The 16,212-nt window shown below is 47.0% G+C and overlaps 1 protein-coding gene across 1 annotated transcript in view; it reads right to left on the bottom strand.

Annotated features, from left to right (window-relative positions):
• Window positions 1-16,212, bottom strand: part of LOC140393267 (uncharacterized) — a 101,879-nt gene that overhangs the window by 73,883 nt on the left and 11,784 nt on the right. The window contains exon 2 of the mRNA XM_072479552.1: window positions 12,425-12,790. Coding sequence (XP_072335653.1) covers window positions 12,425-12,790 — 366 coding nt within the window. The remainder of the gene's footprint in view (window positions 1-12,424; window positions 12,791-16,212) is intronic.

The following is a 16,212-nucleotide window of genomic DNA, read 5'->3' as shown; positions in this document are numbered from 1 at the left end:
ATATATGAATAGGATGGGAATAGAAGGATACGGACCCGGGAAGTGTAGAAGATTGTAGTTTAGTCGGGCAGTATGGTCGGCACGGGCTTGGAGGGCCGAAGGGCCTGTTCCTGTGCTGTACATTTCTTTGTTCTTTGTTCTTTGTTCATTTCTTCCAGTGATCTGTGGGATTATCATATTTGTTCCTGGTTGCATTTGGGATTTTGTCCTCAATGATAAAGGGATAGTCAAGTAGATGAAATAGATCTGATTTGTCCTGTGTCACAGCTCATCATTGGGCCTTTGTGTGCAATGACTTCATAGGGACTTGCTTCTGGACAAATCCATGTCCCCTCAGCTGGTTGTCACGTACCTTCTGTGGGATTCTGAATGCAAACTGTAAACTTGGCACTTCTGAACCTGCATTTTTAATACGCAGGTTGGTCATCATTGAAAAATTCCTCTCTAGTTTCCGAGAGAGTAAACAGGGTGAGGGTAGGTAGATAGGTACGTACTGGTCTGCCGACCATGAGCTCTGCCTGCGATGGAATATCTGCAGTTAAAGGTGTCACTCTCAGATGTAATATTGCAATGTGTCGACCTTGGTCTATCTACATTTAAGAATTAGGAATTTCACATTACTAATCATTCGTTCAGCTAGGCCGTTAGATCTTGGGTAATGAGAAGTGAAAATGAAAATGCAAATGAAAATTGCTTACTGTCACAAGTAGGCTTCAAATGAAGTTACTGTGAAAAGCCCCTAGTCGCCACATTCCGGCACCTGTTCGGGGAGGCTGGTACAGGAATTGACCCGTGCTGCTGGCCTGCCTTGGTCCGGTTTTAAAGCCAGCTATTTAGCCCATTGTGCTAAACCAGCCCCAGAGATAAGTCAGTCTCAGTTATTCCACTTTTACACATATCCTGAAATGGCTAAATTGCAAGCCATTATCAGTAATAATCTCTCTCGGCACACCAAATAAACTGAAAATAGCACTTTGAGTGTGCGCAACCCTTGTGCTTGTTGCATTGAGCAATTGTCGAATTATGGGGTACTTGGTAAAGTAGTCAACAATGCTGATGACGTCTGTGCCATGGATATTAAAGAGACTGGATGACACTTTGGAGCAAGGATGGGTATAAACTTGATGTAGAATTTAAAAAGAAAATTCCAATTAAGGGGCGCTTTAGCATGGCAAACCCACCCACTCTGCACATCTTTTGGGTTGTGGGGGTGAGACCCATGCAGGCACAGGGTGAATGTGCGAACTCCACACAAACAGTGACCTGGGGCTCGGATTGAGCCCAGGTCCTCAGCGCCTTGCGACAACAGTGCTATCACTGCGAGACCGTGCTGGCCTAACTTCTTGTGGAATCAATGGTTCTTTGTGTTGACTTGGCCTACGCCCTCGCCCAAAGACGTGCAGTCCAAAGATGTGCAGGTTAGGTAGATTGACTGTGCTAAACTGCCCATTTGTGTCCAAAAAGGCTAGGTGGGGTAACTGGGTTACAGGGATAGGGTGGGGGCATGGGCCTAAGTAGGGTATTCTTTCAGAGGGTCAGTGCAGACTCGATGGGCCGAATGGCCTCCTACACTGTAGGGATTCTATGATACATCTTGATAATGACATCAATGTCATTGTTCATACCTGGCTGTAGACTGTCTCTCTTTCAAGTTTTCTTGTCCTGTCTATGCCTATGTTTGAGTGATAAAGTTGTTGAAGGATATCAGGTCACAAAGAATGTGGTATGATGTCCTGCCTGTCTTTGAAAATGACTCCCTGTGAGATGCCTACCTTGTCCCAGTAAGACCAAAACAGTCTCATGTGTTCGTGGCAATGCCAAATTGAATCGGCTTATCCTTCAGTTATGGTTTCCACAGTTTCTGTAATTTGGAATCTTTTGCCACCTCTTCTTGTAGCTGCTGGTGTTTGCATTGCACAAAATGTACCAAAGGGGCTGGTTTAGCACAGTGGGCTAAACAGCTAGCTGGTAATGCAGAACAATGCCAGCAACGTGGGTTCAATTCCGGCCTCCCCGAACAGGCGCCGGAATGTGGCGACTAGGGGCTTTTCACAGTAACTTAATTGAAGCCTACTTGTGACAATAAGTGCTTATTATTATTATTAGTAAATCAATTGGAAAACATCTTCAAATTCGATGTCAATGAAGTTAACTTGTAGATCCAAAAATATATCTTTTGTTTTCACTGGTTAGGCAATCTGCTGAGTGCATTCGATGTGATCAACAAGTTACCTGACTTGTACCTAATCTCACCATTGTAACCCCGAATCTTTATCTTTTTTCAGATCTTGGCAATGCATCGGTCAATGGTTTTTGCTAAATCATCTCCAGTGGCTTCAGGTCCGTCTCTACCACAAATCATTTCTCAAATAGATAGGTATGAAAATTGGTGATTCCAAACAGTAAAGCTCATCTTTCTCACTGATTTTGGAGTAATTGGATGGTATCTCAGACAGATTTTGATAGAAATGCAATTGGTTCGCCCTTTAGTATATTTGCAGCTCCCAAACATTTCTGTGAGGCATCTATCCTCAGGGCAGTTGTCTCTTTTAAAACTGTAACGTTGATGCTTCAGACACTGACTGTTCCAGTGCTTCGAAGACGTATTAATGGTCTTTGTGCCATAGGAAAGGCACATCCTTCCTCCACAATTCTCTTCGGGATTAAGATTTGTGAGCAAACTTGGGAATGTATGTAGGCGAGAAATTAAAGAGACCTTCATTCCCAATTGCTAGGTGAATTTTTATGGCGTGCTTTTCTGGTTTCAACACATCTCGTAATGTTCGTAGTATACGGAATAAGGTAAATGAGTTGATGGCGCAAATCATCGTGAATAACTATGATTTAGTGGCCATTACTGAAACATGGTTAAAGGATGGTCACGACTGGGAGTTAAATATCCGAGGGTATCAAACTATTCGGAAGGACAGAGTGGATGGTAAGGGAGGTGGTGTAGCTCTGTTATTTAAGGATGACATCCGGGCAACAGTAAGGGATGACATCGGTGCTATGGAGGATAAGGTTGAATCCATTTGGGTGGAAATCAGGAATAGTAAGGCGAAAAAGTCACTGATAGGAGTAGTCTATAGGCCACCAAATAGTAACATTATGGGGGGGCAGGCAATAAACAAAGAAATAACTGATGCTTGTAGAAATGGTACAGCAGTTATCATGGGGGATTTTAATCTACATGTCGATTGGTTTAACCAGGTCGGTCAAGGCAGCCTTGAGGAGGAGTTTATAGAATGTATCCGCGATAGTTTCCTAGAACAGTATGTAATGGAACCTACGAGGGAACAAGCGGTCCTAGATCTGGTCCTGTGTAATGAGACAGGATTGATTAATGATCTCATAGTTAGGGATCCTCTCGGAAGGAGCGATCACAATATGGTAGAATGTAAAATACAGATGGAGGGTGAGAAGGTAAAATCAAACACTAGTGTTTTATGCTTAAACAAAGGAGATTACAATGGGATGAGAGAAGAACTAGCTAAGGTAGACTGGGAGCAAAGACTTTATGGTGAAACAGTTGAGGAACAGTGGAGAACCTTCCAAGCGATTTTTCACAGTGCTCAGCAAAGGTTTATACCAACAAAAAGGAAGGACGGTAGAAAGAGGGAAAACCGACCGTGGATATCTAAGGAAATAAGGGAGAGTATCAAATTGAAGGAAAAAGCATACAAAGTAGCAAAGATTAGCGGGAGACTAGAGGACTGGGAAATCTTTATGGGGCAATAGAAAGCTACTAAAAAGCTATAAAGAAGAGTAAGATAGATTATGAGAGTAAACTTGCTCAGAATATAAAAACAGATAGTAAAAGTTTCTACAAATATATAAAAGAAAAAAGAGTGGCTAAGGTAAATGTTGGTCCTTTAGAGGATGAGAAGGGAGATTTAATAATGGGAGACGAGGAAATGGCTGAGGAACTGAACAGGTTTTTTGGGTCGGTCTTCACAGTGGAAGACACAAATAACACGCCAGTGACTGTTGGAAATGAGGCTATGACAGGTGAGGACCTTGAGAGGATTGTTATCACCAAGGAGGTAGTGATGGGCAAGATAATGGGGCTAAAGGTAGACAAGTCTCCTGGCCCTGATGGAATGCATCCCAGAGTGCTAAAAGAGATGGCTAGGGAAATTGCAAATGCCGAGTGATAATTTACCAAAATTCACTAGACTCTGGGGCGGTCCTAGCGGATTGGAAATTAGCAAACGTGACTCCACTGTTTAAAAAAGGAGGTAGGCAGAAAACGGGTAATTATAAGCCAGTGAGCTTAACTTCGGTAGTAGGGAAGATGCTGGAATCTATCATCAAGGAAGAAATAGTGAGGCATCTGGATGGAAATTGTCACAGTGGGCAGACGCAACATGGGTTCATAAAGGGCAGGTCGTGCCTAACTAATTTAGTGGAATTTTTTGAGGACATTACCAGTGCGGTAGATAACGGGGAGCCAATGGATGTGGTATATCTGGATTTCCAGAAAGCCTTTGACAAGGTGCCACACAAAAGGTTGCTGCATAAGATAAAGATGCACGGCATTAAGGAGAAAGTAATAGCATGGATAGAGGATTGGTTAATTAATAGAAAGCAAAGAGTGGGGATTAATGGGTGTTTCTCTGGTTGGCAATCAGTAGCTAGTGATGTCCCTCAGGGATCAGTGTTGGGCCCACAACTGTTCACAGTTTACATAGATGATTTGGAGTTGGGGACCAAGGGCAATGTGTCCAAGTTTGCAGACGACACTAAGATAAGTGGTAAAGCAAAAAGTGCAGAGGATACTGGAAGTCTGCAGAGGGATTTGGATAGGCTAAGCGAATGGGCTAGGGTCTGGCAGATGGAATACAATGTTGACAAATGTGAGGTTATCCATTTTGGTAGGAATAACAGCAAAAGGGATTATTATTTAAATGATAAAATATTAAAACATGCTGCTGTGCAGAGAGACCTGGGTGTGCTAGTGCATGAGTCGCAAAAAGTTGGTTTGCAGGTGCAACAGGTGATTAAGAAGGCAAATGGAATTTTGTCCTTCATTGCTAGCGGGATGGAGTTTAAGACTAGGGAGGTTATGCTGCAATTGTATAAGGTGTTAGTGAGGCCCACCTGGAGTATTGTGTTCAGTTTTGGTCTCCTTACTTGAGAAAGGATGTACTGGCACTGGAGGGTGTGCAGAGGAGATTCACTGGGTTAATCCCAGAGCTGAAGGGGTTGGATTGCGAGGAGAGGTTGAGTAGACTGGGACTGTATTTGTGGAATTTAGAAGGATGAGGGGGGATCTTAGAGAAACATATAAAATTATGAAGGGAATAGATAGGATAGATGGGGGCAGGTTGTTTCCACTGGCGGGTGAAAGCAGAACTAGGGGGCATAGCCTCAAAATAAGGGGAAGTAGATTTAGGACTGAGTTTAGGAGGAACTTCTTCACCCAAAGGGTTGTGAATCTATGGAATTCCTTGCCCAGTGAAGCAGTAGAGGCTCCTTCATTAAATGTTTTTAAGATAGAGATAGTTTTTTGAAGAATAAAGGGATTAATGGTTATGGTGTTCAGGCCGGAAAGTGGAGCTGAGTCCACAAAAGATCAGCCATAATCTCATTGAATGGTGGAGCAGGCTCGAGGGGCCAGATGGCCTACTCCTGCTCCTAGTTCTTATGTTCTTATGTTCTATCTGAATCAAGAAACGATAGCTCTGTATGTTGTTTAAACATTTTGAAATCAAATCAAGTACATCTGACTTTGAATTGGGTAATTTTGGGGTCATTTTGACAATATCCCTTTGTTAATCCCTATTTTAAAATCCTTATTTTGTTCAATTTATTTATTCAGCAACTCACAAAGCCACTTATTATAATCACAATCTTCTCATACCTATTTTTATGATGGCTTTGTTTCTTTTCACTTGATTCTCCCTCACTCGCTACCGACCCTGGTCCACACCCTGGTCACTCGCTTTTCCTGACTGAGATAACCTGGGCTGGTCCTCTTTTAAAAACATTTAAAAAAAAAAAAACATTTTAAAAAAATTCTCCTCCTTTTTCACGTTTTCTCCCACATTTACACCCATCAACAATAAACAATAATCAGCAAGATATGTCAGTCCCCATAATAACAACGATCCCATCCGCCCACCAACCCCCAAACCTCAACCCACATGTTTACATAAACAAATGACAAAAAGGAATCAGGGATTACCCGTAGTCACCCTTAATCTACATGGCTCTCCACCCCCCCCCCCCACCCCCCCACCCACCCCCCCAACCAACGCCATCCAGCCTCTAAGAGAGTACCGTACATGATACCCCAAAGTTGTACCCCCCCCCTCCCCACCCCCCAAGTCTCCAGCTCCTCCCGTCCACTGCCTCCTGTAAAACTCCTCCTCCCAACCTCGGTTCCCTACCCCAACCACGGTTCCCTCCCCCCAACTTTCCACCCCGGCTAGACCACTCGGACCCTGTTCTGCCAGGCTTCGATGGCCGCAGCCCCTCCCCCCACCTCACTCCCGTTCACTGGCCGGCTAAAACCGGCCAGCGTGGAGGCCCCCGCCCGGGTCCCTTTCCCCCTTGCCCGGCCCTAGGAAAGCCTAAAGATCCCATTTTAGCACACAAACCCCACATATCCACCTACACCCCAAAGAGCCCTCCTTTCGAGTGAAAGTCCCGTCCCTTCCCTTGTCCAAATATATGCAACATTGGCTCCTTTAGCCTCTACACCCGCGCGCAGTGATACAAAAAAAAAGAAGAAAATACAGTCATGAGGTTACATCGGCACATGGCCATTCCTCAATTTGTCAGTTCTGCCACAGTCCTTCTGCCTTCGCAAACTCCTCCGCTGCTTCCGTCGTTCCAAAATAAAAGTCCCTGAGCTTTTAAGTCACCCTCAGCTTCGCTGGATATACAATGCTGCACTGCACCTTGCCAATGTACAGTGCCCTCTTCACCCGGTTGAAGGCAGCCCGCCTCCTCGCCAGCTCCACCGTAAAGTCCTGGTATACACGTATACCAGCTCCAGCCCACTGCACCACCCGCTTCTGCTTGGCCCAGCTCAGGACCTTCTCCTTCACACTGTACCTACAGAAGCACAGAGTCACTGCCCTTGGCGGCTCACTCGCCTTTGGTACAGGCCTCCATGACCGATGAGCCCGATCCAGTTCATATCGGGAGGGGTCCTCCCCCTCCCCCAGTAGTTTTGCCAGCATCGCGGCAAAATACTCAGTCGGCTTCGGTCCTTCAACTCCTTCGGGCAGCCCCACGACCCTCAAATTCTGTCGCCTGGATCTGTTTTTCAGATCTTCCATTTTTCCTCGCAGATTCTTGTTCGTGTCCATCACGTTCCGCATCTCCTTCCCCATCGAGGCAAGTTGATCACCGTGCTGCAATACCGTCTCCGCCACTTCTTTCAGCGCCTCCCCTTGCTCTCGCACCTCCGCCACTGCCGTCTTCACCAGCACATTCAAAACCTCCCTCATCTCCTTCCTCACCATCTCCAAACCTTTCTCAATCTGCGCCAACTGCTTTTGGAATTCCGCAGCCATCACCTTAGTTAGTTCTTCAGCCATAAGCACTGCGGCCTCCCCTAGTGCTCCAGCCTCCATTTCCTTTGTTGACCCCGCGGTGATCTTTCCCCTCTCCAACGGACTTTCAGCCGCTTTATTCCGGCCGTTTTTTTGGTGTTTTTCGACATCCTTCTTCTCCTTGCGCTATCTCCCGACTTTTACTGCCGTCGCTGGCCCTAGGACCGGGCGTTACTCCCCGAAAATGCCGTTCCTGAACGGGAGCCCTCCAATGTGCGGCTGCCTCCCGCCCGCCGTCACCGGAAGTCTGGGCTGGTCCTCGTGACGCATTGTCCCATTCACTGACCTGACAGGCTTCGTACTGTAATCTCACCAAAAGGGATCCGGCTGCTTTACAGCTCTTTAGTGGAGCACCATTGCTGCACTGTGTCTTGTCATGTGAGAGTACCTTTAAGACATGGATGTTTAAGCAATGTACCTTTATGAAAACAGTGATGTCAGAGAGTGGGTGAAGCTGCGTCAGGTCAGCCATTTTGCAGTTTAGTTTTGCGGTTTGAAAAGAGCTTGGGAGTGTCTGTGTTTGCAGTGAGCTGGATCTCTGCCATTAAATACTATCTCTGGATCATTAGGGTGATTTAAACTCATAATAGTAAAGCCTTTAACCTGATGTGATTCTGTTTAAAGGTGTTAAGTCTCTTGGAAGTTTGAAGGAACATTTTGAGGAATTATTTACTGTTGGAAAATTTTCAGAGTTATCTTTGAAGTAAGGGGTGTTAAGAGGTCCAATGTTTATTTAATATGTGAAGTTGAGTTCATGGAATAAACAGTTTTTTGTGTTTAAAAGCCCACACGTCCATAATTGTAATCCTACACCTAGGGAACAAGCCGTGTGCTAGGAAAAGCAACAAATACATTAAAGGGAGAGGTTGGTTGAACTCCATGATACATTTTGGGGTTCTGAAAACGCCTCTCCCATAACAGTCTACAAAGCTTTTCAGCGCAGTTAGCGTGCTGCGTCTTCAACATTCTCCAACACTGTGCCTTCGTGGCAGCTTGATCAAAATGTTGAGGTCATCCCATGCCATATAGCATGATCTAATGCTGTTCATCATATTGTACCTTTACTTAATCCTGCTGCCAAGCTGTTTGACTACTGCTGAACGCCATGTTCTGTTTTTGTAATGATATAAAGACACCAATCGCTGATAAGAGATCGGGAAAACATGTTGTGGGTTCATCTATTTAGATTTGGCAGATGAGAACATTAATACAAAAGTAGAAAGCTTAAAGACATCAGCAGCAGAGCTGTGTGTGCTGTGCTCTGCTCACAGGCCAAAGTGAAATTAAGACTGAATCACATGGCACAGTTCCCTTCTAGTGATGGGCTGGCTGCTTTCCTGTAAAGGCAAGCAGACCAGGCCTCAGCTTAATGTCTCATTCAAAAGATGCACCTCCAAAAGTGCAGCTCTTCCTCAGTTCTGCTGAGGAAATCTCAGCCTTGATTTAGGTGCTGGTGTACTAGATTGGGAGTTAAACCCACAAATTTCTGACACAGAAGCGACATAATTTTAAGATCATTAAGTCTCCAATGAGACCATAAATGGGAAGTTTTATTTACCTGAATGCACTGTCGAGCTGTGTGAGAAGTATCGTGCATTTAAAAGGGATGTCAGCAAGTTTATGACAGAAGAGTACTTTTGCAATTATAAGGGAAAGGTGATCTGAAACGAGCCATAGGAAACAGTGTTCTCTACATGTTTCATAACTTCAGGGTTCTCCCCAAACTGTATTTGCATGATCTTTCACAGGGTGTGGGCATTGCTGGCTAGGCCAGCATTTATTCACCTAGTTGCCCTTGAGAAGGTGGTGGTGAGCAGTCTTCTTGTACCGCTGCAGTTCCTGTGCTGTAGGTACACTCACAGTGCAGTTAGACCATGTTTTATTTTGCCTGTCCCAGGGGTCAGCATTGCTAAAGGATGGGCAAATCAGCACTTTTGACATTTCTGAAAGGAGGCCATTCAGCCCATTGAGTCTGTGCCGTCCTTTTGAAGTTAGCTCCACTGCCCTGCCCTTTCCCACCCACCTTCTTCAAATAGTTACCCAATTCCCCTTTCAAGGCCACTTCTAAATCTATACCCATCACTCTAACCACTTGCTGCGTGAAATGTTTTCTCGACCCATAAGAAGGGGCGGGATTCTCCCATTCGGCGGCAGAGTGTCCACGCCGTCGGAAACGCCACCGCGTTTCCCGGCGGCGTGAACGGGCCGCTGGGAGTACCGATGGTGCTGGAGCGGTTCACGCCGCTCCAGCCTCCCATCCCGGCGTGAACTGTGCGCCGCGCCAACCCGCGCATGCACGGTGGCCTCCCTCAACGTGCCGGCTCCGACGCAACACGGCGCAGGAGTTCAGGGGCCGGCGCATATGAAAATAGGCCGGGGAGCGAGAGGCCGGCCCACCGATTGGTGGGCCCCGATTGCGGGCCAGGCCCCATCGGAAGCACCCCCTGGGTTCGGAGCCCCCCTCCCCTCCACACAGGCCGCCCCCCGACCCTGCGCGCAGAGCTCCCGCCAGCTGCGACCAGGTGTGGACGGCGCTGGCAGGACTCTGCATTTTTAGAGCAGCCGCTCGGTCCATCCGGGCCGGGGAATCAGCGACCCGGTCGCGTACAGCGGCTCGCGACCTGCGCCGCGCCAAACGCGCCAGCGCCAATGCCGGAGAATCGCGTGCCGGCGATGGGGCACCGTGGCCCGGTTGTGGGGATTCTCCTCCCTGGCCCCGGGCTGGGAGAATCCCGCCCCCTTGTCTCTCATTTTCCCCATAGCTTGGTGGACATGTGGAATAAAATCCAAGAACAGTTGTGGTTGTATGCTTAAATAGTTTGCAAAAGAGCTGAACAGTTAGGAATGGGATGGATCATTTTAGGGATAAGCATGGCCTAGAATGAACAGTACAAATGTCACAATGGATCAATATTTAGCATACTTTGCTTGATTGACTTTGGGAGAAGGAAGTATTTACTTGGAAGTTTCATTCAGTGGCCTTCGAAAATGTATTTATTTTACAATGACGGAAACCTTACGCTGTCAGGACTAAGCTGTGTGGCAAAAATATTTTCTGAATGATGCTTCTGAAGGCCCTCAGTGAAATGAGCTTCTTTAGTCCCAATCTATTCCCTGCAGAGTGTGAAGCCACAGGCCATTAATAATAAAATTGGTAGTTTCAATTGGAGAGATTACAAGGGTGACTCAGGTGGGCAATAGAGGTGCCAAGTTGTTACAATACAGAAGCGGAGACCCCAGTCTCAGCGTAAAATTCCCCCTATTGTTAGTTTTGACGAGTAAAATAAAATGGGATTTCTTTATTTGTACACGCAACAAATCGTTTCGGTAATATTATTGATTGAAGCAGTTTCACATCAATGTTTATTTTTTACCCGGTGTTATATCTGACCCAAGCTTATCGAGTAGGTATATGTTTCCAGCATTTTCTGTTTCTCTAATGTTATATTACCCTTGGTGGTAATATGTCGTGTTCTTTGTCTTTTGTCCCACAATGGTCCGTTGTGTTGATGGCAAAGATTCAAAGAGAACAAAAAGGAAGAACAAAGAAGAAAAGTGCAGTACAGGAACAGGCTCTTTGGCCCTCCAAGCCTGCGCCCACCATGCTGCCCGTCTAAACTAAAATCTTCTACACTGCCGGGGTCCGTATCCCTCTATTCCCATCCTATTCATGTATTTGTCAAGAAGCCCCTTAAATGTCACTATCGTCCCTGCTTCCACCACCTCCTCCGGCAGCGGGTTCCAGGCACCCACTACCCTCTGTGTAAAAAACTTGCCTCGTACATCTCCTCTAAACCTTGCCCCTCGCACCATAAACCTACGCCCTCTAGTAATTGACCCCTCTACCCTGGGAAAAAGTCTCTGACTATCCACTCTGTCTATGCCCCTCATAATTTTGTAAACGTCTATCAGGTCGCCCCTCAACCTCCTTCGTTCCAGTGAGAACAAACCAATTTTATTCAACCGCTCCTCATAGCTAATGCCCTCCATACCAGGCAACATCCTGGTAAATCTCTTCTGCACCCTCTCTGAAAGCTCCACATCCTTCTGGTAGTGTGGCGACCAGAATTGAACACTATACTCCAAGTGTGGCCCAACTAAGGTTCTATACAGCTGCAACATGACTTGCCAATTCTTATACCCCGGCCAATGAAGGCAAGCATGCCGTATGCCTTCTTGACTACCTTCTCCGCCTGTGTTGCCCCTTTCACCAATCATTAGATTGAAACAAAACTAATTTATTGTACAATGATTAATTAAATGAAGTTCGCACATGCTATTGAGCTAGAGTTAATAATAAAGTAATATTGAATCTGTTTAGCAGTAATCAATAATCTAAATAGTCACTAATAGTAACCTTGTGTTAACTCTCTCTAATCTAATCTTCTCCTGGTGCTGTTCTCAGGCTTTCTCCTTCATTAACACTACCCAGCATTCCCTGAGGTCTGATTTATATACAGAGAAGTGGTGGTGCCCTCTAGTGTTTGAATTACTCAGAAAGGTAATAATTAACCCTTCACTAACTTGCCTATATACATATCATTACATCGAGTATTAGCCACTTACCTTCTTCATGTGGATGTTGTTCCTGATCTACCAAAAACACAGAATGTCAACAAGAACAGCAACACAATGAACCAGATGAAAAAGCAGAAAACAGGGACAACGTGGAGTACAAGGCAGAAAATGCGAGAAATTTACAGCAGCACTTCAAGAAACGAAAAGACAGAGTAATGTTTTGGGTTTGGACCCCCCACCCTCCCCCTCCCCCCCCCCCCGATGGAGGTGTGCACTCAAAAACATGGCCTTTTCTTATTACAGAAGCCGTTTTTTTGTTCTGTTGTGGTTTTTTTTTTTACCTTCTTCGACATCTAGAAAAATGTCTTTTAGGAGACTCCTCTTCTTTGCCATCCCTTTATAGCTCCACATAATCTCACATCGATAGTAAGCGCTGTCATTATTCACCAAATCGCTGATCAGTAAGGACATGTTGGCCTGGAAGAATGGATTCATCCTGACGCGACTCAGGTACTGTTTCGCTGTTACGTTAAGTTGAACACCGTCAGTATAAACCACTGTCTCCCTTGGCAGGTACTTATACCAGCTAATGTTGATTATCTGGATTACATTTTCATTGACGCCACTCAGTACACACGGGAGCAGGGCACACCTTCCTTTCACACCTTTTGTCTCCGTGACGCTATCTAACTTCAAACGGGAGGAACCTGTGTGTAAAACAGATAAATACATAACAGAATATCATCAGTAACCAAATCTGTTGAGCCTTCGCAATGTTTGCTGCTTTTCAGGCCAGCTGTGTCACGTTGGAAAAATGGCTTGTCCGAGATCAACAGGAAAGCGTTGGGATTCTGATTTCCATTGGCTGATGCTCGTGTGTATCAGGAAATAGCAGCAACACCATGCAACTGAGAACAGAATGCTCAGCACCATCAAGGCAAAGCAGTCCATTCAGCCCACCCATCGACTCCCAAACCCATGATCCACAACAACCAGAGGGTCAAGGACAATAGGTGCCTGAGGATGCCACTAACCTCCAAGTACCTCAGCCACTCTTGGACATGTATCACAGTCCCATTGTTGTTGTTGCGTCAAAATTCTACTTGACAGTACTGTCAAAGTACCTTCACCGCACGATTGCAACAGTTCAAGAAGATGGCCCACCATCATCTTCCCAAGGACACCTAAAGATTGACAATAAATGCTGCCTTGCCAGTGGCACAGTCCGCAGCTGCCACGTTGGGTTCCTGCATGGCTCAGACCATGAGTGAACCGCGCAGTCATGAACCCGGCCCATCGGGGGCGAAGCATTGTGGGAGGGCCTTCAGGTGACGTCCTGAGGCCATCCCAACGGCGTGTGCCACGCGCCGCAATGATGCCATTTCAGAGGGGGCGGGGCATGCAAAACCTGCGTAAAACAGGCGCCGCCCCCGATTCCGTCGTGAAAAGGGATTCTCCGCCCGATCACCGATTGCGAAATCAGCGGCGGGAAGCAGAGAATCCCACCCTAATTTACATCCACGTGCGAGGACAGACGCTGGTTTACCATTGCAAGTTGGCAGCCCCAAATTCACAAGACTTGGAACTGTTGGATGGATAAATCCAAAGCCTTGTTGGTATAAAGATTGGTTCAAAAGGTTATTTCTCGAAGGAGACCTCATGGCTGCGGTACTGAGGTTTACAAGATCCAGAGTTAAGGACCAGCCACAATTAACTTTACCACCAGCATCTGGGTTGCTGTCAATTCATGCAAAGAACACCCTTCAGAAGAATTGGTCTCAATAAATGCTTTGCCACGGTTTATAGTGTAAATGTGATACCAAATAGTCAATCCATTGTGGGGGCGATTCTCCGAGCCCCGCGCCGGGCCGGAGAATCGGAGCAACGGCGCCCTGACGCCCTGATGCCAGCGCGCGATCCTCCGAGGTGCGGAGAATCGGAGCCATTTGCGCCGGCGCGTTTGGTGCGGTGCCAGCTGCAGGCCGCTGGAATCGGCGGGGCCGCCGATTCTCCGGCCCGGATGGGCCGAGTGGCCGCTCTGACACGACAGAGTCCCGCTGGCGCTGTTCACCCCTGGTCGCTGCCGGCAGGAACTCTGCGGGAACGCTCGGGGGCGGCCTGTCGGGGGGTGGGGGGGAGGGGGGCTCCCTCACCGGGGGGGGGGGGGGGGGCTCCAATGGTGTCTGGCCCTCGATCGGGGCCCACCGGTTGACGGCCTCTCTGTCGGCGGGCCTCCTTTCCTCCGCCGGCAATGTTATATCCCTGCGCCATTTTTGTGCAGGGCGGCCTGGGGGAGGACGGCCGCTGCGCATGCGCTAGTTGGCGCCTGCCCAACTGCGCATGCGCGGGACCCAAGGCGGCGCCGGGTCTCCGATGCCGCGCCGAGGCCCCGCCCCCGCAAATCACACCACGCCCCTGCCAGCCCCACGGAGGCCCCAGAATGGGGTCTGGGAACGGGCGCCGTCGCCGGAGTAAAACACTCCGGTTTATACTCCGGCGTCGGCACTTAGACTCCCATTGGGAGAATCCCGCCCCTTGTCTTTAACCTCTTCTCGTTTCCTTTAACTATTCTTCCACTGTCGGAATTTCCCCAGAAATTCAAACATTGCACCATGTCTTGTGCATCAGTTGTGGTCCAGTTGGTAGCACTTTGATCTGAGTCAGAAGGTTGTGTTGTTCCAATGTTACCATTGAGACCTGAGTACAAAAATCTGGGTTGAAGGAGCACAGTACTTCAAAAACTATTAATTTAGAGTACCCGATTATTTTTTTCCAATTAAGGGGCAATTTAACATGGCCAATACACCTACCCTGCACATCTTTGGGTTGTGGGGATGAAACCCACGCAAACACGGGGAGAATGTGCAAACTCCACACTGACAGTGACCCGGGGCCGGTATTGAACTTGGTTCCTCGGCGCCATGGGGCTGGTTTAGCACAGTGGGCTACACAGCTGGCCTGTAATGCAGAAGAAGGCCAGCAGCGCGGGTTCAATTCCCGTATCGGCCTCCCCGAACAGGCGCCAGAATGTGGCGACTAGGGGCTTTTCACATTAACTTAATTGAAGCCTACTTGTGACAATAAGTGTTTATTACTATTATTACTATGAGGCAGCAGTGCTAACCACTGCACCACCATGCCGCCCAAAGTAGCACAGTACTGAGGGAGTGCTGCATTGTCAGAGGTGAGATGTTGGACCAGGGCCTCATCTGTCCTCTCAGGTGGAGGTAAATGATTTCAAACACTGTTCCAAAGGAGAGAGTAAACCAGAGTGGATACAGGGGAACGAGTAGATGTGTTGTATTTAGACTCTCAGAAGGCATTTGACAAGGTACCTCACAAAAGGTTAAGTCATAAGATGAAACAGTCCATGATGTTGGAGATAGTGTATTCACATGGATAGAGAATTGATTCATGGGCGGGAAACAGCGAGTGGGGATAAGTGGTCTTTTTCATGGGGGTGACCTGTGGTGGTCCCACAGGGATCATGGCTGGGATCACAACTGTTTACAATATATAGTTAATAAATTGGAAGGAAGTGAATGTACTGTTGCAAAATTTGCAGACAACATAAAAATTAGGTGGAATGGGAAGTTGTGAGTGGGGTACAAACAGTTTGCAAACAGTTGTTGATGAGTTAAGTACGTGGGCAAAGAGTATATTATACTCTTTGTATAATGGCAAATGCAGTATAATGTGGGAAAGATGTAAAGAGCAGAGTATTATTTAAATGGAGGAAGACTGTAGAAAGCTGCAAGACAAGGGGATTTGGGGTACTTGTGCACGAAACACAGAAAGCTAGCACACAGGTGCAGCAGGCTGTGAGCAGTTTTGGTCCCCTTATTAAAGAAAAGGTATTGGAGGTGGTTCAGAGAAGGTTCACGCGGATGATCACCGGTATGGAGGGATTGTTTATGAGCGAAGGTTAAACAGGTTGGCACTCTGCTCAGCGGAATTTGGAAGAATGAGAGGTGATCTCATTGAAACGTATTGGATTCTTAAGGGGCTTCACAGGGTCAATGCTGAGAGGATGTCGTCTCTCATGGGAGAGACAAGGACCGGAGGGCACATTCTCAGAATAAAGTGGTGCCAGTTTAAGACTGAAATGAGGAGGAATTTCTTCTCTCAG

The sequence above is a fragment of the Scyliorhinus torazame genome, chromosome 16 (assembly GCF_047496885.1).
Source record: "Scyliorhinus torazame isolate Kashiwa2021f chromosome 16, sScyTor2.1, whole genome shotgun sequence".
Lineage (NCBI taxonomy): Eukaryota > Metazoa > Chordata > Chondrichthyes > Carcharhiniformes > Scyliorhinidae > Scyliorhinus > Scyliorhinus torazame.
This window is presented reverse-complemented; position numbering and strand designations above follow the sequence as displayed.